General features: G+C 38.5%; 1 protein-coding gene across 1 annotated transcript in view; it reads left to right on the top strand.

Annotated features, from left to right (window-relative positions):
• The window catches only part of SV2C (synaptic vesicle glycoprotein 2C), a 112892-nt gene that overhangs the window by 20105 nt on the left and 65160 nt on the right, over positions 1 to 27627 (top strand). Inside the window, exon 2 of the mRNA XM_064642217.1 lies at positions 8687 to 9390. Within this exon, the coding sequence (XP_064498287.1) occupies positions 8811 to 9390 (580 nt within the window). The 5' untranslated portion in view covers positions 8687 to 8810. The remainder of the gene's footprint in view (positions 1 to 8686; positions 9391 to 27627) is intronic.

The raw sequence follows: 27627 nt of genomic DNA, 5'->3' as shown, positions 1-27627 counted from the left end.
AGCTCCTGTAGCGAGTTCAGCAGAGGGCTACAAAGGGGATTAAGGGACTGGAATATTTACTGATGGAACTGGGCCTCTTTAGCCTGGAGATGACTGAGAGGGGATCTCATGAATATATATCAGTATCTGAAGATGCAGTACCAGGAGGATGGAGCCAGGCTCCTCTCAGTGGTGCTGAGCAATAGGACAAGAGGCAAGGGTCAGAAACCGATGCACAGAAAGTTCCACCTGAATACGAAGAACTTTTTTACTGTGCAGGTGACCATACATTGGAACGGATTTCCCAGAGAGGTTGTGGAGTCTCCCTCACTGGAGATATTCAAGAACCACCTGAATGCAATCCTGTGCCACGTTCTCTAGGATGACCCTGCTTGAACTGGAAGGTTTGACCAGATGCCCCACTGTGGTCCCTTCCAACCTTAACCATTATGTGATTCTGTGATTTCATTACATACCTAAAATATTAATTATACATGCATATTAAAAGAGTTATACACAGCTTTAACTATATACCTTTTTTTTTGAGCTAGAATCACTGGTGTATTTCATGTTTTCCACTCAGGCTCATTTAATTTTAATATTCTCCTGGAATTATTCCACTTTTCCCCTTGCTTTTTAGGTCAAATTGATGAATGCTCAGTTTCTTCTCAGATTTCCATAACCGAAACAGTCCCTCACCAGAAAAGCTCTACTAAGACATTCTTGCTCTTAGTATTTATCTATTTTCACAACATATTTTGATAAGGATTTTGGCTGAAGTTCAGTGGGAAAATGGGCTTTCACTCACAAAAATCACTGGATATAGTTTATCACTGTTTGCTCAAGAGAGGCAGTCTTTCACTGAAGGAGAAGCAGGTCCACATGAGTGCTTGGGATTCTTATATCTACCATCAGTCTGCTGTCAAGCTTGTGAAACAAAACAATAAAATTGAAGTAGCAGGTTCAGCAGTTGCCATATTGAAAAGGTAGGAAACCAAAACATTTAGGAAATGAGAACTATGGAATTCTAAAAAAGGATTTATTTTTTTCCAACTTTTCACATCCTGTTACAAACAATAAATAGTAACAGATGTTAAAAAAAAATAGTATGTGCTTTGAGTGAATAGCAAAGTGCCTGGAAGGCAGCATGGATTAAAAAAACCAGAATCTTGAAGTACCTTTCAACATTGTGCCAAGAAATCACTACTTTCTTACCAAGGTTTATTGACTGCAACAGCTGATCCCCCATGAGGAGGCCACTATAAACCAGCATCAGAGAAAGATGGAATTGGCAGAGCTGAGAAGAGTCTTGGGATTTTCATTCTGCAGGTGTGGGGATGATGTACCCCAGAAGAAAGCCAGCAGAAAGGGAATCTGATTCTTCTCAGAAAGTTTTTCCCAGTGGGATCTGAGACTGTAACCCTGTATTTCCTCCTAAAATGTATAGAACACTTGCCCTTTTTATTTCAGGAAGAAAAGAAAGATGCTTAATTCCAGCTCATAATACAGCTTGCTCTATAAGATGTCCTTCAACCTTACCGAGTTCTCCAAAGCTCCAGCGCTATTCTGTGGCATCTGTCAGTCTAGTATTTGTACAGTAGCTGTTTCATAGTACCTTCACAGATTTGTGCAAAGCAGTTTCAGAAATGGCTGCTTCAATGGTTAAGGCTTGTCCTACTGCATTTGCAGACTTTATTCCTTGGAGACTTTCTACAATGCCTTGTTTTTCTAACTTTTCTTCCAGGGTAGGACTCTTGGCCATTTTTCTTAGAACTTCACTTCAGTCTAACTTCAGTTAAAAAGCATTTTTCTGTATGCCTATCCCCTGGTTTCTATCTGTCTTCTTCATTGGGAGGGGAATTATTTTTCTGCCTACTTTTGACCTTGAGCCATTCATGACAGCTGATGGGCCTTTACTTTCAGAGAAGAGTCTTATCTGCTTTCTGTACAGCAGCAAACCTGACCACGGCAGATACAAGACAGAAATTGTTGGGGGGTGTGGTTTTGGTGGTGGGGTTTTTTTGTTTGCCAGTATTGTGCAATGAAAACTTGCTTGTGCAACTGCTTCGTGCTCTTCCCTCATGACATGCAGAATGATTGTTTTCACTGTGATTCTGACAACTGGAAAGTACAAAACATATTGGAAACACGTATCCTAAAGAAAACAGGGAATTTTCCAGAGAAGTAGATATGAGACGAGGGATAGCTCTTGGCTCGAGAGGGAAATACAATTTTCTTTTGCTGAGGCAGCCTTAAAAGTGCAGAGATATATTTAAATACGTTTGGTTAAAAATAAAGTTTTAAAAATAATGAAATTTCAACTTTTCTAAGATTTGTGTAGTCGCTGTTGGTAGTATGGGTACAGTCTGAAATCTCATTAACTTTTACTGAATGACATAGTTTATGTCATCCAGTCTGGATGAAATTTCTCCTTGCTTGATTCTTGTCAATACTTATTGAATAAGCTGATGCATTTCAGTAACCACCAGTCAACACAAATTCTGGAAATGCTCATTTAAGGGGTCCACAGGAAGCATGGTAGAATATTCAAAGTGCAAATTAAAACCACAATATTGGAGGAACATTCCAATCAGCCTTCCTTGTCTTTAATGAGAATGAATTTTTTAGTATTTGCAAGGTAAAAACAACATGTAGAAACTTCAAGAAGTTAGATAGTGAAGAGACGTATTGCAAAACTGACAAAAGCAATCAAAACTCTAGTATTTACATACAATAAGGCAAAAACTTCAAGAAGTTAGATAGTGAAGAGACATATTGCAAAACTGACAAAAGCAATCAAAACTCTAGTATTTACATACAATAAGGTAAAATAAGTAACAAGCATTGGATTAAAAAAAACAAAACTAACTCAATAATACTTATTTTCTTTGAATGTGCTGCTCTCTGTTATTAGTTTACTCTGTGAAAGACAGCAAGAAATTTCAAAGTATATCCTGTGTTTTGTTCAGTCGCCTTTTCCTAGAAAAATAAGCTTTTATTAAAAAAAAAAAATTGAAGGAAAGGATCACTCTGCTGTAGAGTCTTTACAGTTTTGCTGCTATAATTTAATTAGTTGATATGGCTATTTCAGTTTTGTAACATTATCTAGCCTTAGTGTTAGAGGTCCATTGAGCTGAGCCTAATTCTAAGGAATTAGATGTTATAACAACCCGAGAGTAGATAACGTCTTCCCTTGCTGTCAGTAATAAAGCTATTTTGTAGGTCAAAAGAAAATGTGAAGAAAGCTTAATAGGAGAGGGTGGACCATAGATGAATCTTCAGTCCAGACTGTGACCCTACGTGCAACTGTGGATCAGAGGGGTTTAGAAGACTGAGTGTATCTGAATGACAATCAGCTGAATTAGACATGTCTATGTCACTGTTAGAAGGACGATGGTCCTCATAAAACTTATGAGCATTGTGGCACCCTTCTTCAGGATATTCTTTGAAAGATATTTAGAGCATAGAAGTAATGTAAGGTAGGACTAATATAGTGGAAGTAAAAAGCAAGAATATCCCACCTCCTAACTTTGCACCTATAATTTTCTACTCTGGCTCCCTCAGAGAATTAATTTTTACAATATTATTGAATTTTTATAACAGGCCATTCAGCTAAGATTTCCTGATTACCACTGGACAGAATTTATAGTTTTTGTGCTACATATGCATTTGATCTGACTTCACTGTGGTATTAGATTTTTGGTTTGTACTATTTTAAGCAGAGCCTTTGCAGATCCTGGTTTCATGCTTATATATCCAGGTCCAAGTGAGGAAGAATTAGGTCTGTAATCAAAAGCACTGTGAGAAAAGAATTAGTAGAAATAACTGGGGTTGCTGGTACTTTAAGGCTCTAAGAGTCAGTTAGAGTAAGTATTTTTTGTTAACAGCTGATGTCTACGTATATTTTGCTTTCAGGCAAATACAAAATTTTTTTCTGATGAAGGTTATCCTATTTCAAGTAAAAACAAGCTAAAAACAGTTCCTCCTGTTTTATTCTAATTAGAGAAATCAGTTAGATATTTTAAGAGGAACGGGGCAGGTAGAGCAGAAACGCAGAAAGTTACCTCTGCTGGTTTAATGAGGAAGGAAAGTAATAAATTGGGAAGAGTATGATTGTGGTATACTGTGAAACCCTAGTCTCTCCTGAGCTCAGGATCTTTGATGTGTACTATAATAATGAGTTCCCATGCTCGTCTTTTGTACATGTTTTGTGGTTGCAGTGAGGATGCAGTGACAAGTGCTGGTACAGGACAAGTGATGGGAATGCTGTCCAAATCAGGAGAGAGTTGGGGACTGCCACTGCTGGTGGCACTGCAGCCTTGCAGTAACTTACACAGCTTTGACAACTGCAGCCTGAGCTAAAAGCATTGCAGCCTGGGTGTGTGACACTCAATGTGAGAGAAAGAAAATTTGCTTAAAATATAGAAACTTATATTTTAATCTGCTAACATTACCCAAAATTAATCTCATTCACACCAGCTTTGGTGATAGCTCTTATGTATTTTAAAAAAAAGTGAATACCTCTACAAAAAAATACACTTTATTGAGGAATCTACTCTTTATTGAGTCATACTGAAGCAAGTACTAACCTGCAAAAATCAAAGAATGCCTCTTCTGGAACAGCTTTGTGCATGAAGAGATGGGGAGGAGGTTTGCAGGTATACCAGTAAGTTCAAGAGTGGTTTGTAACTCTGTCTATATAATTCAGGTCTGCGGTCACTTGTAGGATTGCATCCTTTATGTTCTTTGAACCATACCACGTAAACATTGTTGGAGAAATTTAGTAATATTTGAAAACCATTTTTTCTATATCATAGTATGTATAGTATGTTTCTATTGTTTTATTTTTCTTCATCTCTTTACCTCTTTTTTTTTTTTTTGATTACTGAGAGCATTTGCAAGACAATAGCATTTTCTGTTTGTGAGTTAACACAGTTCAGGTGCCTATATTTAACCTGGGTTATAAAATAATTTGACACATCAAGGCAGTATAATTTGAAGTCGTTATGATCTAATCAAGGATTATACCTTCACATGATGACTAATTTGGAGCAACTGATAAACTCAGAAAACAAAAAACATCTGTATCCATGATAGTTGATAATAAAAAATGACAATAGAAAACCAGAAATTAAACCAGAATAAAAATGCCAAGAAAAACCTGCATTTGAAACTTTGTATCAATGTGCAAAATGTGCATCAACTTTGATTAGAAAAGAATTTCACTATATTTTTTTCTTTGAAAAGCAATTACAGATTCAAAAGAAAAGCAGGAAAGATGCTATACTAAGTCCCCAACAGTATGTGAAGGGCTGTATATGCATATAGTTAATATCACTGGTAGTGCTCAGTGAGTCCTCTTACAGCAGTGATGTAAGCCTTGGTGGGAATGAGTTTTCTGACACATCATAGATGTGTATCTTCGTGAGATCTCACTGATTTAGTTTGTAATGTCCAACCCTTATTTCAGATATATCACAATATATACGAAATGCTACATATACTGAAATTTGTGCATGTAATAGAATTGAAAAGAATAAATATTAGAGCAAAAGAACAATTTGGTTTTAGGATTTTTTTTGGTGTATGCATATATGAGTGTTTGGAAAAACATGTTTTGTCGGTATTTCTTGAAGTAGTATTTCCATTTCAGGTGGAATCACTACTTTCCTGGGATTTTTTTTTTTTTTAATTAAAAGAATTGAATAGGAATGTGGTGTTTAGTTTAGTGAAAGCCAGCAAACATGTATAAGGAGACAGTTGGTGCAAACGAGTATATGTTTAGGCTATCATCTGTGCTTTTGCTGCTTTATGCTACTCAGGTAGTCATTAATCCTCACTCTTTCAGACTTTCCAGTTACTTACTTGTAGTCAATCAGTTCAACATAATTAAAAGGGTGGGGAGCTATCATGCATGGGTGGTAAATTATTCCTCTTTGTAGTTATCACCTTAAGGTAGGGATTTCAGTTCGTTGAGAGAGTAAAGCTGTTTAAAAGAACAGTGTTCAGATTAGGTATTCTGCTTGGAAACTTAGGCATGATAAAGAGAAATTTCTGATTTCTGCCCTGACATAAATTTTCCTTGGTCTGTGTGCAGGTTTTTTGCTGGCAGAGCTATGCTTTTAATGAGTTTGAACAGGTGTAGTTGCTTGTTGACATACCTGGTCTATCATAAGCTATGATGTAAGTTTAGTTACTTTTGCAAATTTGTGTTTTTAGGCTGAACTGCTGAACTCATGAGGTAGGTGTTCTACAGAAGAGCGAAGTGTGGTTATACCAGCACTGGCATTTAGACTTCTTGTTCATTTGGTATTACTAAATTCCTACTGTCTTCCATATATATATATATATATATATGCATATCTATGTATGTATGTATGTATGTATATATATACACACACCCTGCAGTAATAGGAAATTTGACAAATAAAAATCCTTAAAGGAAGACTGAACTCACTGGGGAAACAAAACAAACAACTTCCACCCCCCACCCCCAAACATCAATCTAAGAATCAGAGAAATTCAGAGGTCAGGTTAAATAGGTTGTGTGGACACTGTAAAATAATCTAAAACTATCAAAATCTGGGAACACGCTGTAATCATTAACCCTCAGAAAAGTGCCTGTTAGAAGTTCTTTAAGTTCTTGAAAGTGTTTGCAGAAGGCTTCAGCAAACCTAGTGATTGTTTTGATGCAATGCATGTTCATTAACAGCTAGTAGGTACTGCAGATGCACATAGGTAAGGATAAGATACCTAATTCAGTACAAAAATTGCACCTTGAAAACTGAAAAGCTGTAATTAGAGAAACTGCTTTAGCATAAAAGTTTCACCAGGATGACCTACTTAGAAGGATCATCATGTACCTAAAATCAGGCTACAGTTTGCAGTCATAAATATTACATCATGTCTTTCTTTAAGGCTGCATTTCTCTTCCAGTAAATGCTTCAGTTCACATTAATAGTTGATTATTGCCATCACATCTGATTTCTCTGAGAAATATTCAAAGTGTATGAAATTAATCTAGAGGAAGAGACTAAAAATAAAGACATTTTCCACCATAGGTGAATTTCTGTTTTTAAAAAGCTGGGAAATACCTTTTAGCTTCTAATGTTATGTCTGTGTGATTTTAAGTTTTGTTTTCTTCTATCAGAAGTACATCATGCCATTAGTTTTTCTAATGCAGTCTATAACTCTTCCTATTCCTCAAAACAGTATCAGTCTTAAAACTGGTATCTGGAATATACTTCTGGAGACAGTGTCTACAACACAATGAATAAAGGACAGCTTCTTAAAGCATTACCCTTGTCTTCTCCCATGGAGCTCAGAGTGCAGCTCACACTACTTTAGAAAGGGAAATAGGATTTGCTTCAGAAATTTCCAGACACTTTTACTACTGCATTGTGTCTCAGCCTCCTTAGTCGTATTAATGTAGTTTTTCTGAGGTAATGCTGGAAAATAGATCATTAAAATGATCATGGTTAAAAATAACCTTTTCCCCAAGATGGAAGGAGACAGTGTTTTCTTAGGAGCACTGCTACAGAAATTTTAGCCTGCTTTCTCTGAGAGGGAAGGCTTCTGCAATCTATTGCAGTGCCCAGATTCACACACATACACGAACACACACACACACACACAGAGCCTTAACTTTAGACACGAGTAATGACGCAGTTTTGTAATTGATTTTAGCTCTTCTAACTGCTGTTGCCAAAGAAGGATCCTGCATTTCTTCCTTCCCTTTGGCTGCATGCTGCTGCCATTTCTTTCTCCTGCCCCTAATGGTAGTGCAGATGTGTGATGAGCAAATTGCCTTACAGATATGCCTGAAAACTGCACAGGGAAGAAGGGAATGGTTAGTCTTCAGTCTAATAAGCAAACTGCTCTTGACTCATTCTGTCTGCATTTGTGACCTTGGGGCTGCACAAGATAGGAAGGTGCAGCAGGGGAGCGGGGAGGAGAACTGGGGCAAAATGTCTTGGTGGTTTCATGCAGATAGATTAGCAGGAACTCATGCTGGACTTACCCACTCTAGGATGAATTAGCTGGTGACATACAGTTGTTCCAGTCTGCCTCTACTGTCACTATGGACAGGGAAAAAAGGAATGCGTCTGTCCACAATTTAGGTACTGGAAATCTTTAAAGTGTGAAAGTGCCACCATTTTCGTCCATACAGCTCCCTGCACTGAATTTTTTAGGGTGGGACTTCGTATTGCTAAGACTCTTTGTGAATGCAATGGTCAAATCCAGTCAGCTTTGAGACACTGGTGCAGATGTGAGGAATATTAGCTTCCTATAGGATTTGTATTAAGCAGCAGGCTGGACAGAGGACAGATATTTTATGGTCAGTCATTGAGAGAAAAGTTAGTATTTGTAGCCCTTTCTTACAAAATGGGGAGTTGACATGGGGAAGGACACTGAAGAGAGAGTCAACATGATATGTGGTGCATGGAATTGATTGGTTTCTTTCAGAATAAAACCTGGTATCCAAGACTAGAGAATAATAAATTGAATTCTGAAAACCACAGAGAGATTAAATTTATCTTCAGCATATTTTCCTTGGGGTATTTGTATCTCTGAAGAAAACACAGGTTTGTATATTGAAAAGCCCTGTACTTTGGTGTCCAGTGTTTAAATGAAGATTTGTATGGTACTGTATCACTGTGAAGAAACACCTAAAAAGGAGTAAACTTTTTTCTCTTATATTTTGCAGGTTGAATATTACAGCTTCACATGTACTTGGGCTTTTTCTGCTGATGTCCAACACAAAATAGATATTCCAAAAAGTATTCAGCAGGTACCTCTGTGACATAACAACAGTCTTTCTTTGATACAAGATGGAGGACGCATACAAAGATAGGACTTCACTAGTGAAAGGAGCCAAAGATATTGCCAAAGAGGTGAAGAGACAAGCAGTTAAAAAAGTAAATAAAGCTGTTGACAAAGCCCAAGATGGTTACACACAGAGGTCCTACAATCGATTCCAGGATGAGGAAGATGACGATGATTACTATGTCCAAGGAGGAAACTATGGTGTAGAAGCTAATGATGATGAAGGATCAAGTGAAGCAACTGAAGGACATGATGAAGATGATGAAATTTATGAAGGGGAGTATCAGGGAATCCCCAGCATGGGGCAGGGAAAGGATGACATGGTGGCCTTAGGTCAACCTATGCATGATGAGTATAAGGATCGCCATGAACTGGAAACAGAGAGAAAAGCTGATGAAGAAGAGCTAGCACAGCAATATGAATTAATAATACAAGAATGTGGCCATGGTCGTTTCCAGTGGGCCCTCTTCTTTGTGTTGGGAATGGCCCTGATGGCTGATGGGGTGGAAGTTTTTGTAGTTGGATTTGTGTTGCCAAGTGCTGAAACAGATATGTGTATACCGAATTCTGGATCAGGATGGCTTGGTAAGTAAAGTCTTTTTGCTATTACAAGAGTTGATTACAGTAAGCCTAAATATGTATTTGTCAACACCAATGCTTATATAAAAACATGTTTGTATTGAATATAAATAAGAAATCCACAAAGTACAGTAACATTAACTAACATTAATTATGGATTCAGTGAAGATTATAATTTCATTTTTTTAGATGGTTGTTTTCTTATTCAGTCAGTAAATAAATCACCAAAGAGGAAGTCTGCACAGTAAAACTTAAGAGGAGAAGGATACAATTTGTTCTCATTTACAAGACTAGGCATCCAGATGAACTAATTTAAAAAACAGAAACAAAAAAAACCCCAAAACACAAAACCAGCCCAAGGTGGAGTACTAGAGTTCTGCTGGATTTATACAAGTGTGATAAAGAGCAGATAATACAACTGTCCAGCAACATTGTCGTACTGTATGGGAACTGTCCCCTTGTGAGGTGGAATGCAATGTGGAAAACACAAGAATTCCAGCGAAAATGCTGTATAGTACAGCCTTTCCCTCTTTTTGTCTTTAGTCCTTTTATACCAATGACTGTTCTCTAGGCATCCAAAAAGAAAAATGTTTACTTTGGGACAAATGACCAAAGGTGAGCCTGGGCTATGCCTTTTGTGTTCATTTTGTTGATGGGGATGGGCTGTGTCTCATCCTCTTGCCTATTCCCTCCTGTGGTGTGGCAAACAGGCAGGCTGAGCCAGCCTTGTGTGACTTGCTGAGAGCAGCAGTGCTTCAAGCAGATCCGTGGTTGCCCTTCCTGGTCGTGACTGGGCACAACAGGTTAAAGAAGGCTCTCATGGGGCAGGGCAGTGGAGAAAAGGTGTAGAAATGGTTCCACAAGGAAGAGGGGAGGGACATGCTTTTTATAATATGATTTTTTTATTCATTCCTTGGCAGTTGAGGACAACTCTACTCATCAATTTTTATAATTTTTGCCATTTTTATATTGCTTGAACAAAAATTATTGATCTCAATTCCATTTTTTGATTACTGATAAAGTTGTTTGTTTTACCATTTTCTCAAGACCCTCTGAACAAATGGTATGGTCAAAGTTTTCTTTATTCTCCAAGATGATAACAATATAAGGGTAGCCACCAAATCGGTCTCCAATTAATTTGTATTACATTGTATTTTTAAAATATAGTGTTTTATTTAAACAGCTGCAGTAAGCATTACAGAGGTGTCTGGAATTAGGAGTGGGGAGTATTGTCCCCACAGTAGCAGAGGCAATGGGAATTCACATCCACCTGTTGAGGTCTGACCCATGTCAAGAAGACTATTGAGAATTTCCCTGTCACTAGACCCTTCATGATGCTGACTTGAGATATATTGGAATGACTCTGTCAATGTTTAACTAAAATTCAGTACAGAAGCTGTTAAATATCTCATAGTTATAAATATGCGTGTGTGTATGTATTATATACATGATGATCGTTGACAAAATTAACAGCTATGGAAAGCTTAGGTGTGCAAGCAATGTATTTTCATGCCTAAAGTATAGAAATTGTAGTGTATCTTATTTTTGTAATAATATAACGCTAGCCTCTGTGTTGTGGTATTAACAAACAAATGTATGGCCAGTCTTTGCGAGTGAAGATTTGGGAAAGGTCATTCCTTCGAGCCTGCGCAGTGGATTTTTTAGGTGAGACACGGTGTGCGCTGAACTGAGCCCACCCTTTAATCCTGAGGTTCATCTGCCGGGGCCGAGCGAGCTTGGATGGTGGCAGCGAGGTCCTCAGGACGTAGGTTTGTTTAGAGTGACCTTCTCCTAGATGGATGACCTTACAGGGCTGACGAGCTCTATCTGCCCGGGGCAGTTCCCTGACTGGGAATTGAACCTGGGCCACGGCGGTGAGAGCGCCACATCCTAACCACTAGACCACCAGGGGGCCCCCTAACAAACAAATAATTCTATGCTAAAAGATTAACATAACAAAAGCAGGAAAGAACAGAGATAAGCAATTTCTCTCCCAGTGTGTGTTGAAGGCATTGCAACACATGGTCATTTTATCAATAATTTCACCAAAAAAATATATTACTTTTCCATTGGTAATAGAAATATATCATTAACTACAATTCGTCAGTACACTGACATACATGTTGCTTATAAAGAAAGTAGACTGCTTGCAGACAGCATAATCTTAATTCCATTGGTACAAAATATTCATTGTATCAGTGAATGCTTAGTGAAAGCATTCTTATATTGTCGTAACTAGGCCCTCACAGCCATGCATTTAAATTATTTTGCTGTTGTGATTTGACATCATAATTACATCCTAACTGGGGTCTTCCAGATATACAGGAAGACCAGGCATAATTTTTTTTTCATGATTATAATTCCATGATCCAGAGGGCTTAATGTTGTTAGAATACTAAAGTCATAGGACCAGTGCTAGGATTTATTAGGTAGAATTGTCACAAATACAAAATATCTATTTTTCAGGCAATTTTCTAATCTGTTAAAATATACTAAGAAAGTGTTAATTTGTCTTTGAAACAGCATCATTGACACCATTGTAAAAAATGGTTTCTCATATATCATGCCATGATAGTTTACTAGGGAACATGAGCTGACTAAAACCATGGGACAAAATTCACTGAGCCTCTCGGTTGCATTTTTTTATTTTTTTTTAATTTACTTGCACAACAACAATTTCCTAGATTTCTTTCCTACTAACCCTTGTATGAGCTTGAGGCCTCTGCTGATTATCACTAGCAGCGTTTCAGAGCCTATAAAGTCACATGATGACTGTGCTGATCAGAGTCATGAACTAGCTTCTGATTGGCTTTTAAGTTAAATAATAAAATAACAGGGTTTCCATCTCCAAGAAGTTGCTTCACTAAAAATAGGGAAGCTGACTTGCTAAAATTCTCCAATATTATAGTGACATGTCACTAAGCATGAGGGAAAGGTGCAGTTCAACCTGGCTGTACTTGCCAACTCCTGCATGTGGGTGGATTCACATTGACCTCTTGGGTTCTGACATGACTCTACCTTCATGAGACAGGATGTAGGCTCAGGTCTAAAGATGGCATTTCAACTCTTTTCCTGCTTACATCTTCTCTTTGCTTTTACATGCAGCTCAGAAGTGGACTGGTATTAGGTTAATTCTCTGGCCTCTGATTTGGATATACTTTTCTACATAACTTTTTCTCTATTTTTTTTTTTCATTCAAATTGTTCTTAAGTTTTATTGTGGAGGTTTTTTTTTTCTTTTCTGTAAAATTCAAATTATGATCTTTACTTTCCTCAGTATCTCTGTATCTGAAATACTGAAATATTGTTTTCTCTAAGCTAGGCAGAGCTAGACCTTCCCAGCATATCTGTTCTGGATACCATACCACTCCGACCACCTTCTCACTGGTTCTCTCGTGGGACCTGTAAGTGCTCACTCTCACGTGTAAGATCCTTGGCAGCTGCACTGCTGTCACCATTGCTAGCAGTATATACAGGCTGACTCCTTCTTGACTGACCCATGATGACACTTTTCATAGCACCAGTTGGCACATTTTTCATACAGATATCTCCATCCCTTTTTCATACCTTGTCAGAATCCTAGAATCATATAAAAGTTGGAGTTGGAAGGAACCTCTTAAAGGTCATCTAGTCCAACCTCCCTGCAATAAACAGGGACACCTTCAACTACATCAGGTTGCTCAGACACCCATCCACCTCAGTACTGAGAAATATCAGGATCCCAGGCTTAAGTTATAATCTTTAAATTTTTAATTTTTTTTTTTTTTTGCATTCATACCAACAAAACCTGACAACTGATTAGCCACTCATATTTGCTGATTGCCATCCTTTCCAGAGGCCAATTGTTCCTCAATGATTTCTGATAGCCTCTCTGGTCTGTTTTGAATCCTTATATGATCCTCTGTATGAAGTTTAGCCTAAATAATCTCTTGAGGGTGAATAGTCTTCTGTTTTGTTCTGTTTTGCTTACCATTGTGTGAAGCAGTGTGTTTGCCAAGACTTTGATACAGTTTCACAGACGGGACAGTAGCAAACCCAGAAATAATCTTTATATGTTAAAAATATTCTTAGCTGATGATTCAGTCATAAAGACAGTTTCTTCCATCTAAAAAAACTTAAGTATTGTGGTAAATCACTGGATTGATAATGCAGGTATTGTGAATAGGAATAGCAAGGAACAGCTTGCTTTGGAAGTCAAATTATTTTCTGAAAATCCACATTTAGTGTCTAATAATGCCTTGGTGTAAGGTTTTTTTCCTGATATTATCTGGATTTAATAGTTGAATTTTGTGTAATATTTGTAGAAAGAAGAGTATCAGAGGCATATCTAGGTCTTTTGGGCCAAAGCAGTTTTCAGTCTAGGACAACAGCCTCCAATTCTGCAATTCTGCATTGGGCAGCTGATGCAACACGCTTATAAACTCTGCTAAGGATACCAGATGGTCACTGAATTTTTCCCCTCCCTAGTTTAAGAAAGTACTGACTTGCCAGATCCTTTCTACTTAACTTGATTCCGGTTTTGCACTGATCGTTTTCAACAACTTTATACTCAACCAATACCTTCCTAGGAACTTATCAATGACAAATGCAAGTCCTTCACCTGGGATGGAATAACCCAAATCACTGGTACAGGCTAGACACTGAACTGCTGGGCAGCAAGCAGCTCTGCAGAAGAAGATCTAGGATTTTTGGTAAGAAGCAAGTTAACATATAACAGCAGTGCCTTGATGCTGCATTGGCAAGGATGGCCACTGGGAAGAGAGGAGTGATTATTTTCCATTCTGAACATAGGGAGCCGAGATGTTGGATTTTCTGTCCTGTTGTGGAGGCACCTGAAAATAAGAGATTAACAAATTTGGGGAAATTCAGTAGGGCCCAGTAAGGTGATTAGAAGATTGGAATATATGGTGTATAAGAAGAAGCAAAAGGACCTGGTGTTGTTTAGCTTGGAGGAAGGATGTCTAGGAGGGGAATCTGTCTGTACTATTTGGTGAAGTAATTGAGGGAAGCTACAATGAAGGTGTGCAAGAGGTCGGAATTTATACCAGGGATCATCTGGTATAATGAAGGAAGTTCACAATGTGGTGGTCAGCCACTGGGAGATATTGCATAGAGAAGATGTGGGATATTCTGGAAATTTTCTAAAGAATGCCTGAAGCAATGTAATCTTGTTCTGAAGGTAACCTTGCTTTTAGAAGAGGTCAGACTAGAGCTCTCCAAACGTCCCTCCCAGCCCAAGCTTTTCTGACTTCATAAACCAAAAAATAGCTGTCTGCAAATATATAACACTTCCACTATCCTATAACTAAAACGGATGCTGCAAATGTTACACCTGAGTAAACTTCTAAAGGAAAGGAATATTCTGAATTAATGGGTACACAGGCTTGCTGTTTCAAACACAGATTGGAGTCCAAATTCATTTAGGCAAAATCATATAGCTGTTCTCTTCAATATCTTCAAAAATGACTTGGATGCAGGACTGGGAGGAACACTAAGCAAGTTTGCAGGCAGTACAAAGCTGGGAGGAGCTGTTGATTCCCTCAAAGGCAGGGAGGCCCTGCAGAGAGGGGATCTGGAGGCCTGGACTGGACAACCATCAACCATATGAAGTTCAAAAAGGGAAAGGGATGGATTCTGCCCCTGGGCCGGAGCAAACTTGGATATATGTAAAACTGGGGAATGAAAGGCTGGAAAGCGGTGCTGCAGAAAGGGACTTGGGGGTCCTGGCTAATGGCGATATTATGAGTCAGCAGTGACCAAAACTGCCACAATATTCAAGGTGAGGCAGGCCCAGTGCAGAGCAGAGTGGGACAATCCCCTCTCATGAGTGGCTCGTGATGCTTTGCCAGATGCCCCCCAGGACACAGTTGGCCCTCCTGGCTGCCACGGCACTACTGATTCATATTCAACTTCCATATCCCTTTCCAAGGGGCTGTTCTCCAGCCTCTCATACCTTTTATTTTCACAGAAAATTTAAGTTAAATAGTTACGTGCTTGTAGTTATCTTCAAATCTCTGTCTTAGAGATTAATTGTGCCTAAAATAGTTAAAAATCTTTGGCCTGCTATTTTGCTTATTATGAGTTATTTTATATCTCTGCCTATCCCCTCACAGATCAGCAATTTTACCATTTATGTCACACAAATTTGTAGTCTTACAAAAATGGCAAAAAGAAGAAAATGCCTCCCAAAGGAAAAGCCTGAGGGCTATGTTGATTTCACACATTTAATTTGGCTGTCGCTTTCTCTTTTTCCTCTCTGTATCAACTGCCTAGGGATCTCTGACTGACAATACATCACTTCTTAAATCAATATGTCAAATGGAGTTTTTTAACCAAACTGAACATTTAAAATATGGTGGTGCACTCTTTTCCAAGTCTCTGTTTGGTTAGTTCTGCAGCACAGTTTAGTTATAATCTGCAAGCTTTTGCATTTCTTGTGCATTTGTAGCTCTGAATTTTGTATCTTGCATAAAATACTGAGCCATGAAACAAGACAATGCAGAAGTTCCTTGTCAAGAAGAAGAAATATTTTCACAAAGAAAGTGTTAATGAACTACATTAAGACATATAGCAAACATAATTTAATGGCTCTTCATCGCAGCTGAATAAATTTCTTCCTATTTCTTGCCCGCAGCGCCGAGGGTGTCGGGTGGGTGTGGAGAAGAGAGGAGTCGTGGGCGAGTTGTCCAGGCGGGGAGGCGGGGCGGGAGATGGGAGGCGGGGCGGGAGGTGGGCGGTGGTGCGGTCTGGCGCATGCCACCGGTAATACAGAGTTACTGATAGAATAAATACATGAATACAACATGTGTAATTTTTTTAAATTCTTCATGCAAAACTTGTTTAGTAGCAGCTATAATGATGGTTAACAGTTTGTCCAGGATACTGTTATTTACCGACATTCATAATAGAGTCTTTTTTTTCATTTATTCCTATCCATTTTTCAGTGCTTTGTCAGCCCCATAGAGAATGGGAGGGCTTGATATGAGAGAAAATATAAGTGCAAGTTTTTGTAGTTTGACATGCTACAGAAGAACCTGGGAGGAGTTACTCACAGATTTGTTATGTGAGCAGAACTATGGGTGACTTCGGGGAGTTCTGGCCATTTTTTTTTTCATTAAAGAATTTCAGATATTAACCCCAGACCAACTCTACTTACTAGTTACTCCACTTATTTACTGCTAGATGTGCACTTCCCTACTGCTAACTGGAAAATGTTGTTCATTGGCTCTGATAAACCTATGGCACATTTACCCAGCATCTGTCAGTCTTTGTTCCAGCTAATGGAAACAAAACCCAGTGGTTTTAATGACACATTACTTATATTAAGTTATTCGAGCATTTCTTAACAAGTAAGCTTTTCTCGTGATAAATATGTAATGGACAAAGTATTTTCGAAGACTCACAGAAACCTGTTTAACAGACAGACTGATGTTTTGACTTCTTGAGAGGATTGTAGAAAGTTGGGAGAGTACTGTAATGTAGAAAAATCAAGCAAGTTGTGTAAAGTGACAGTGGCTGTACATCCATAGTATTAAAAAAGATCTGAATTCTCAACGATAAGTGAAGGTGGTCCATTTGCAAATTTCTTTATATCGTGTTATCTGGACTGAAATTGTTTGCTTTATACTGATTAGCAGTGGAGAGTCTCATATGAATTCGAGGGAGTATGGGTGAATATAACCCATGTGATGTGTAATTCTGTTGTGGTGTGTATTGCTTTTGTCTGGCATTTGTCAGACCTGCTCATTTTCACAGAACACAAATATTTTCCTAATCTGCTAGAGTTCAGGGCAATTTTCAAGGTTGGTTCTGAAGCTGCCACTAGCAAGTCTTGTTAAATGGATATCATAAACCGATAGATGTAGTCATCTAAACAAGTTTCCATCTAGACATTATAACAGCGCCTCTTGGTACTATTGTAAATACATAATTAAAAAGCCTGTTTAGCTTCACCAGCACCTGCAGTGTATTGGCACCACACAGAAGATTATTCTGATCTGTTATTCTTAATTCTGACATTGGATTGTTCTGTCTGTTTCACTGACTCTAAATGGGAAAGCAGAAACATGGGATCAGTAGCAGTGGAAGTTTCCTTTTTCACCTGCATGCAGCTGTGTAATAGGTGAGGTAGACTAGGTATCTTGTCAGGTGTGTTGGGAGATATGTGACTTTCATCACAACATGTATGACTATCAATTTTTGTAACCAGTTCCTAAAGAAGTTAGGCCTAGTTCAGTGTCTCTTTCTGAAAGCAAGAGTTTTGTTTTGGGTTTGATTTTGTTTCTCTTATTTTTGTATGGTTTTGTTCTGATTTGGGGTTTTTTTAGTATAATTTCTCTTCCCCTACCCTTTCACTTCACTGGAACAGTGGTAGTAACAGCCATTGTATGGATGAAACAAAATAAAAAGAACCTATTTCCTCCCATTTACAAGGAAAGAACTTTAAACAGTATTGGAATATAGTTACACAAAAGAGAGTTAATGGCTGATCAAACACTGAAGAAATAGTCAACTGTTAGCTTTAATATTGAATGGAAACCTTCACTAGAAGCATAGTTTTATTAATTAGATCTTAATATCAAGTGCTTTGATTTGCTGAGTTGGAGGCATCTCTTATAAATTTAAATCTGTATATGTTGGGATTTTTGTTTCAATTCAACATTAATTAAAAGTTAGTGATATTCATGGGCTGGGCATTATTTAGAGTCAGAAGCAGGACTAATTGAATAAGAAATTAACATTCAGGCAATAAAACATGGCCAAAATGAACAGTTTTGATGTGTAATGAGATGATTAATGTAGATGACTGCATGGGCATTTTAAAGCTTTAGTGAAATATATTTTTAGGCTTTGAAATTTAATTAATCCTAGCTCATTGCCCAGTGCTTTGCACTGTTCAATCATATACAGCATTTATAATCATTCTGATTCTCAGGATTGCCATTGAAGTGCATTTCAAATTGCAGAGCTGCAGCAATTTCTGCCATGACAGGGTCAATTCAGAGATGGACAAAGTGTTCATTGAATTTAGCATCTAAATCTGAGAGCAGAAAAATCCAGAGGAACCTCTGCAGTTGCAATGGGATAAAACAGGAATTAGGGGGGTTAGGACAGCTTAACTAGGTGTGTTTTATCCAAAGGTTGCCTGTTAGGATTTTCTTGCTGATGCCAGAGGGAATTGTTGGATCAAAGGAAAAGAGTGTGAAAATAGTGTCATCACCTGGGATTATCTGAGTATATGTTAATATCTGTGCTCTATATGTTGTGCATTGGTAACTACCACCTTGTAAACTATTGTTTGTATGGGAAGAAAAATACCAAAAGTTGTCTAGTTTTTACAGTTCCATGCTGTTAAATTTGAATGCTGACTGATTATTTCTGTTGTGATTATCATGGAAACAGTGCTTTAGTTTTTTTCTCTGTAATGCATTGTGGATTTATCTAACCAAGCAATAGCTGTATGAAATAGCAGAGTGCTGCTATCTGCTGAAATAATGACTATTAGTATTCCATCTGTAAATTATTCCAATGAAGAAATGGAATAAATCTGATAATTTTTTTTTATTCTGTTTTGGAATAAATAAAAATGATGCTAGCATCTGGTAGTAGATGACACTTTTTTAAAAGACTAGTTATTGACATGATAACATTTTTAAAGCAGAAGTGATGATGACAATGTACTGCTGCCTTATCAGAAAATACAGCTGTGAAGAAAATTCCTCATCCTAGCAAGTAATCTATTACCTGTCACAATCTCTGCAACTACTGAGCTTCTTCTATTAATTTATTAATTTATCTGATTAGGATATAAGGATAAGCAGAAACAGTTATTCCTTTTGTTATTACAGTGTTTCAGTTAAAATAGTATCTAAAAAATGTATGTTACCAATGAATGATATTCTGAAATCAGCACATCTGCTTGTGTAAATTTTAGATATATTGTAAGGTGAATGCTACTGGAAATGTAAGGAGAGTTAACAGCATATGGAAACTGAGAGCTAGAAGATATTATGTTTTTCAAAATTAACAGATAATGTAAAGGTCTAGAGTTGTTCTGCACTAAATACATAAAGCAGAATTAGTCTCATTAGCCCAAAGAGAGGAAACATGGTGGCAAAATGCCAGTTTTTTTCCTGCTGGAGTTAAATTGAGCCTTACACCACAAACACCTCAGGTTGTAAATCTTGCAACTGGGGTACAGGAAGCAAATTGAAATTAGGCATATGAGGCGCATAAATTTAATACAAGCATGCCAGAGGAAACAAAAAAAATATCACTAATACTTGAATGAAATTTCTGTGAATGATTGTTGTGTGACCCATTGTCAGTCCTGTGGACAGTATTTCTTTTTAGCACTGGAAAAGCTTTGATCAAACCTGTCCAGCCATAAGTTTTCCTCTCTGGAATTTCCCTCAGGGTGGACTCACACTGCAATAAATTCCTGATTTGGAACTATATGCAACTATATGTTTTTCTGTGAAAAAAAAGAATAAGTGTTTTTTGGGCTTTTTTCTTTATTTCATGGAGAAGACAGAACTGGTCTCAATTCTTCTTTCCTTCCAAGAAAAAAAAAAATTTCTTGGTTTGTCTTTGACCTTTAGAAGAACACAGCAAGGTGATGGGTTTGGGTAGCCATGCCATGAGACCATTTTTATTTTAGTCTCAAGGTTAAATCAAAGCAAATAAATGGTAGGTATTTGTTGGTCTAAAATTTTTGTGGCCTAAAATTTTATATAGCCAAATTTTGTCTTGCATTATGTGTTTTCTGCTTTCTGAATATGCCAGAAGACCCATTCACTTAGTTTCAGTTGCTTTCCAACTATCTCCATGCTCTATACTGTCTTCAACATCTAGTTCCCTTTTTGAGTTAGGTTCTCTGGAAAATTTGGACTTGATTCTTTTGAAAAGGAAAAAATATGAAACAAGCCCCCAGTTTTGTATTCTTTTTAATTTCCATTAAATGTGTTTGTTTTGTATTTGTGAGACTTCTCTTTAGAAGTATGGTACTTGGCTACCTCACAACAATTTTTCTTTTACTAAATCAGTCATCAAATTATACCTGTCACAGTATTACAGACCTGTATTGTTTGAGTTGCCTGTGCTGCAGATAATGTTTTTCTCATTAACTTAAAGATTGTAAATAGGTTTGAATGAAGAACTCTTGAGTTACTTGCTCCTTCCTTTTCCTGTCTATGCTGGCCAACTGAATATGATACTACTTTTGCTCAGCTTTGCTTTAAGTTCCATCTTCCTAATTTTCGTGTTCCTCTATTGTAGTTCAACAGTATTGTTTGAGAACAGGATCATTTTGTTTGAACACCAGATAGAGTTAACTTTATTTTTATTTTTGTGGAGCTTCTAGGTTGGTATCCGACCTAGAATGAATGTCATCTGGTGTTTTGTAGGCATGTTTGAAATTGGGACTTGGGTTTGATGGGGGTGTTTCTTGTTTGTTTGGGGTTTTTTTCCTGTTGATGGAGCAGAGGGTCTATTTCTTGTATTAGTTAAAATTGATTGATGTGAGCTATGAATTGTACAACATGTATTTTTTATAGCATTTACATCAGAGAATATCCCTGATTTGTTTTCTTACGTAAAAACTAAAACCTCAGAATTATATAAATTCTGTAATGAATAAATATTTTAAAATATTTGTTTTGAATTGAAATGATATGTTTTGTTTTCTTGCCTTCATGAAAATGCTAATGTTTTAGTATTGCTCAACATGTTTCAGAAGAGGAGATGAGATTGTCTTTATTTTTCCAGTGATCTCATTGGAATGTGGTATTTTCCTTTGTGTGAATTCATATCTTTCTCTAGCTATTACAGAGATAATGTCATTTTTTACTGACTGTGAAGGATATCCAGAATGTCTTGTGCACTAAGCAGCTAAAAACTTTGCAAAAGAGAAATGATCTGTCATGTGGAGGCTTGTCACTTTGGAATTCTTACTATTAGAGAACTAAGCATACAAGTTACTCAAGTGGAAGTCGCACTACAAGACTCAAGAATCACTGCAGTGTGATAGACATTGTACAAACTTTTATGTCAAGACTGAAGTACTTCAGCATTCATTTTAAATTGAATACCTTTCAGGTATTTAAACAGATAAATCCTATTACTGTGTTTTCTAAAAATAATTCTAATAATCCAAGTAGAACTTGACTGTTTGTAAATATATATTAAGCCAAAGAGCAAAAAGTTTCAAAACAAGTGTGTGATTAGGCATCTGTGCTAAAGAGTATGAAATTTCATACTGAAGCCTGTCTGCAGCTGTCCTGAAGGTGAAAGCAGGAGGAATGGATTAGTCTGAAGAGTAGTAATAGAAAAAGAGCCTGATATGCTGTGCCATTTGGGGATTTGCATACATTGCATATAATTAGGCAAAAAGAGTCATTTAACATCTGAAGTTAAGACACAAAATGATTGCTGTGAGAAACAGCTAGCATTTAGATAAAGGAAATTCATGGCTTGAGAAGGCTGGAACTTACGAAGACTCATGTACAATTTTAATTTCAGTTAATATGGTGGCTGTCACACACATTTGTTGGAAAACAGTACTTATCAACTTTTTCAGATGGCTGAACAACTGGTATTTTGCTTTAACCACTTAGATCTACACCTTAAAAATTTACCATTGCGTAAATATAGAGCTTACTGTTCCACTGCTACAAGCACCATTTAGAGAAATGAAGAAATAGTTATTACAGAGGAATATTAGATTGTGGCAGTTCTTATGTACTAATATCACAGTGGTGGTACATCTGAGGAGATGAATAGCATAATATAACAAATAAGAAGTGAAGATCTAATTTGCTGAATATATAGATGGTTTTAAAGACATCCAATGAAAGGATCTGTAGAAAATTTGAGTCCTTCTGTCAATTCTGGAGTTATTATAGCTTTCTTATATTTGTTGTCTTAATGGAAAAGTATTTACTTTAATTACCTTCTGTTACAAACAGTTAATTGGAGGTTATGTTCAACGTTTGCTGCATGGGTTGCGATTATTTTCAAAGTCTTTTCTGATCAAAGAAACTATTAATGGATTATAATTAAGTATAGGTCTGAAAGATTATCATCTTTAAAGTCCAAATATACTGTTTATCAGTGTTAAAATAAAGACAAATCTGGATATTCTTATGTTCATTATGCTACTTATAAGCATTGGAGTCCTTCACTATGGATTGTTATATTCTAAACAATAGCGTATGGGAAGATCCTAATACAAGTAAATAAAACACTGATTACAATATAATTCTTATGAAAGGTGTTTTTCTCCTCATGGAGCTGGCTTAGGACCACGTTTATAATCATGTTTTCCAAAATATAAGCAGTATTTTAATCTTATTTTTAAAGTATTTTTTGTAATGAGATTACTCTTTCCAGCTGTATGAAATACATTTCTCATTCAGACAAATGACCTGAACAATGCAACAAGTAAAAAACCACTTCATGCTACTTACGCTAACGCAAAAAAACCACCACCAGTGAATTCCACAGCATCTGAGTCTCTCTGTTGCAAGGAAGCCTGACTTTACTTTCATTGCAGTATTTTTTCCTGGTGAAGTATACTTACAAACTAATTTCTTAGAAGGTTATGTCTATCATTTAGATACCAGGCTATGAATTACAAGAGATATCAGCAAGTAATGAAGTTATGGCAGCACAAAGAGTAAAACACTGTTTAACTGAACCTCAGTGACTGATCATGGATGTATTGTTATGTTATTGTTTAGATTGTCCATAACTACCATTTTAATACTTAATGACTTCTTGGTCAGCTGCTTTGTAAGGCTAAACTGCTGCTAGCAGTCTGAAAGATGCTGTGTGCACATCCATTTAAAAAATACTCAACCACCTAGTAGCCTAAGTGTGTGCATAGTGGAAAAAAATTCCAAACTCACATTCCATCATCCCATCATCTGAAGAGGATGCAAGCATACATTCTGTACATGTGTGCAATGGGGCAAAATTGGTGAAGTATGTAGAATTTCTGCTGTGGAGAGAAAATACAGGTTGTTGAAACCTTGCAAAAGAACAATAGAAGAGAATATCTTAGCATGGCATAAGTTTCTTTTCAGCTGCCATTTGCAGTGCTCTTCCATTCTCAGTGCTTTTCCATCAGTTAGCACAGTTTTAGATTACACGTTACCTTGTGGAAAAAATCGAAGACATATGTTACAGATATCATTAGAAGTCTTTGTATTTTGAAATAAATTTTAATTTTTAGAGTATGTTCTAACATCAGGCTGGATGTCAAATCATTGTGTCTCTTGTGCTGAATTAGCTAATTTCTTTAGAGGCACAAGTGTGCTGTACCAAAAAGAAAAAAGAAAAGCAGCCAGTCTTGTGTTCAGTAGTAGCTGCTCAGAAAGGGAGTACTACCCTCAGGATGACATGTTAGGTGGAAATCTGTATACATATACTTACACCCATACAATAATTTTTTTTTGTGATCAGTGTTTAAAGACAAATAGAAAAGGGAGCAAGGTCTGACCAACAACAGGGTATTTAATTTTTATATATGTGAATTTATGCAAAATATAATATGTGATTTATGAGAGGTGTACAAAAAATTTAGTGTTATTCTCAAGAGGTTTATGTTCTGACCAGTGGAAAGCATAATAAACTAGAGCTGCAAAGGTTGGAAAGGATGAGCTTATGATAATTTAATGATAATAAAGCGATAATCTGATCTCATTGGTTATTTGCATTTGTTGTGTGGTTGTTCAGGCCGGAAGCCCCGCACCATGCATGCGGAGCCCCGGCCTTGCCCGGAAGCCCCGCGCCACACACGCGGAGCCCTGGGTGTAGTACGGCCCCTGGGCGCGGCCGCAGCGGGAGAAAGGAGAGAGAGGGGGAGCCTTGCCAGCGGGTACTGCACCCCCGTGGAAGAGGAGAGGGGAGCTTTGGAGCACACAGAGGTTTGCCATTCCAGGTTTGGGGGAGGGAGGGGGAGGGGGGGGAAGGAGAGGGGAAGGGTGTCGAGCGGCCGAAGGGGTCCTCCGACTGGCAGGAGGGAGAGCGGGACAATCCTGTATGAAATGCTGCAGGTGAGCAGTGCGCCTGAAGATACGTGGTAACACAGTGGGGGAAGGATAAGGTCAGGGTGGATAGTGGGTTCTTTTAGAGTGATGGGGGTCCTGACCAGGCTGGGGCCTTGAAAGGCACCCCAGCCTTGGATGGGTATGGGGGCCAGAACGGTTGGTTGGTTTGTTTGTCTGTCTGGTTTTGGTTCACCTGCGGCTACTGCCCAGGTTCGGCATGTTCTAGATATATTTGCTCTGCTCTGTTACATCCTGAAAGGGTGGACAGGACAAAGGGTTGTTCCTGGGTATTTCCTTGAGATTGTATGTAGATAGGTGATAGCAAAGTAGGAAATGACAGACTTGCCCAAATCATTCTAATAGGAACGTAGCCTGTGTACCCCTATGTCGTTGCGAGCTATGCTGGCGATGGTACGTGCCTTCGGTAAGGTCGCCCATGCCAGACAGGTCAAAACCGTAGCGCCAGATACATTCTTGGGCAGGATGAGCTCATTAGCCTTGTGGCAGTCATCCTAGGAGAAGGACAACTCTCATCCCAAACCTGGGCAGATGGAGCTCGCTTAGCCCTGTAACGCCATCCATCTAAGAGAGGGGCCTAGAAAAGGTGGCCTAAACAAAGCTCATCTCCACCTTCACCCAGTTGGTTAACCGCAGGCCAACGGGCATCTTCTTCCAATGCGGTTGCACAAAGATCAAGAGACAAAAGCATACACCTGCCTTCAAAGGTGTACCTAAATTAACTCTAGCATGTTGGAACATCAGAACCATGCTCGATTCTGCGGATAGCGGATGTCCTGAGCATCGTTCTGCCCTAATTGCCCATGAACTGGCTCATCTCAACATCGATATTGCCGCTCTCAGTGAAGTTCGCCTTCATGAAGAAGGCAGCCTCAGAGAACATGGTGCCGGTTACACACTCTTTTGGTCAGGTAAGCCTAGAACTGAAAAACATCTCTCAGGAGTCGGCTTCATGATCAAAAACTCTGTTGTTCCTAAACTCGAAAATCTGCCGACAGGTCACTCTGACCGCATTATCTCCCTATGCCTTCCACTACACAACAACCAACATGTTGTGTTTGTCTTTAGTATATATACCCCAACTCTCCAAGCCGACCCTGCTGAAAAAGATAAATTTTACGCTGACCTGTGCCACCTTACCCAAAAGGTGCCTGCAGATGATAAGATCATTATCCTTGGTGATTTCAAAGCCAGAGTAGGTAAGAATTTTGTAGCATGGAGAGGAATATTAGGCAAGCATGGTGTTGGAAACTGCAACGATAATGGTCGACTTCTGCTAGAATTCTGTGCAGAGCAACAGTTCACCATCACTGATACTACCTTTCAGCAGAAAGATAGTCTGAAGACAACCTGGATGCACCCCAGATCTAAGCATTGGCACCTCATTGATTATGTCTTGGTGCAATGGAGAGATGTCTGCAATGTCCACCATACCCATGTGATGCCCAGCACAGAATGCCAAACAGACCATCGGCTTGTGCGCTGTAAACTCAACTTCAGTCTCAAATTCAAACTTAAAAGGGGCAGTATCCCAAGGAGAAGACTCCAAGTTAACGATCTCTAACAGTAACGATCTAACAGTAAGAGACAGATTCCAGGGAAACCTTCAAACTAGGCTCAAAAACCATTCCACAAATTCTGCAGATTGCTCTCCTGAAACAATTTGGCACCATATTAAAAACAGCATCCTGCAATCCTCTGAAGAATCCTTAGGGTTCTCCCTCAAGAAGAACAAGGACTGGTTTGATGAAAACAATCAAGAGATCCAGGAATTGTTGAGGAAGAAGAGAACCACCCACCAAGCACACCTTGCACTGCCAGTATGGTTTCAGAGCCAACAGGAGCACCACAGACATGGTATTTGTTCTCAGACAACTGCAAGAGAAGTGTAGGGAACAGAACAAAGGTCTCTACGTAACCTTTGTTGACCTCACCAAGGCTTTTGATACTGTGAGAAGAAAAGGTCTGTGGGAGATTCTGGAACGTTTAGGTTGTCCCCCCAAGTTCCTTAAAATGATCATCTCACTCCATGAGGATCAACACGGCCAAGTCAGATATGGCAATGCACTTTCTGAGCCCTATCTAATAACTAATGATGTGAAACAGGCTGCGTTCTATCACCAACCCTATTCACAATCTTTTTCAGCATGATGCTCCAAAGGGCCACGGCAGACCTCGATAATCAGGACGGTATCTACATCCAATACCATACTGATGGAAGCCTATTCAATCTAAGGTGACTGAAGGCCCACACTAAGACCTTAAACCATCTTGTCCAGGAGCTGCTTTATGCTGATGATGCTGCCCTTGTTGCCCACACAGAAGCAGCTCTGCAGCATTTAACATCCTGCTTTGCAGACGCTGCTGAGCTCTTTGGGCTGGAAGTCAGCTTAAAGAAGACAGAAGTTCTCCATCAACCAGCACCTCAGGAAGTCTTCCATCATCCCCATATCACAATTGGTGAATCAGAGCTCAAATCAGTTCAGCAGTTTAATTACCTTGGTAGCCTCATCTCCTCGGATGATAAGATTGACGAAGAGATAGACAACAGGTTAACAAAGGCATATAGTGCTTTTGGAAAGCTTCATAAAAGAGTTTGGCGAAATAAACACCTGAAGAAAAGTACAAAGATCAGTGTTTACAGAGCCACAGTGCTGTCTACTCTCTTATACGGCTCTGAATCATGGGTCATCTACTGCCACCACCTGCATCTCCTAGAACGCTTCCATCAACACTGCCTCTGCACAATCCTAAACATCCACTGGTCAGATTATGTGACCAATACATCTGTTCTAGAACAAGCAGGAGTCACAAGTATTGAGGCCATGTTGCTGAGAACAAGCTGTGTTGGGCAGGCCACGTCTCAAGGATGAAGGACCACCGCCTCCCTAAGATCTTGCTTTATGGTGAACTTGCCACTGGCTGCTGCAAGAGAGGAGCCCCAAAGAGAAGATACAAGGAGTCCCTGAAACAACATCTCAGCCTTGGCCATATTGATCAACATCACTGGTCTACTCTGGCCTCCAATCGGGAGGTCTGGAGACACACCATCTATAACGCTGCTGATGCTTTTGAGAAAGCACGCAGGATCACTCTTGAGGAGAAAAGACAACACAGAAAGAATCGTACCTTGCAGAGTACACCATCTAAGGAGTTTTTTTGGTGTAGTTTTGCGA

Source organism: Pseudopipra pipra, chromosome Z (assembly GCF_036250125.1).
Source record: "Pseudopipra pipra isolate bDixPip1 chromosome Z, bDixPip1.hap1, whole genome shotgun sequence".
NCBI lineage: Eukaryota > Metazoa > Chordata > Aves > Passeriformes > Pipridae > Pseudopipra > Pseudopipra pipra.
This window is presented reverse-complemented; position numbering and strand designations above follow the sequence as displayed.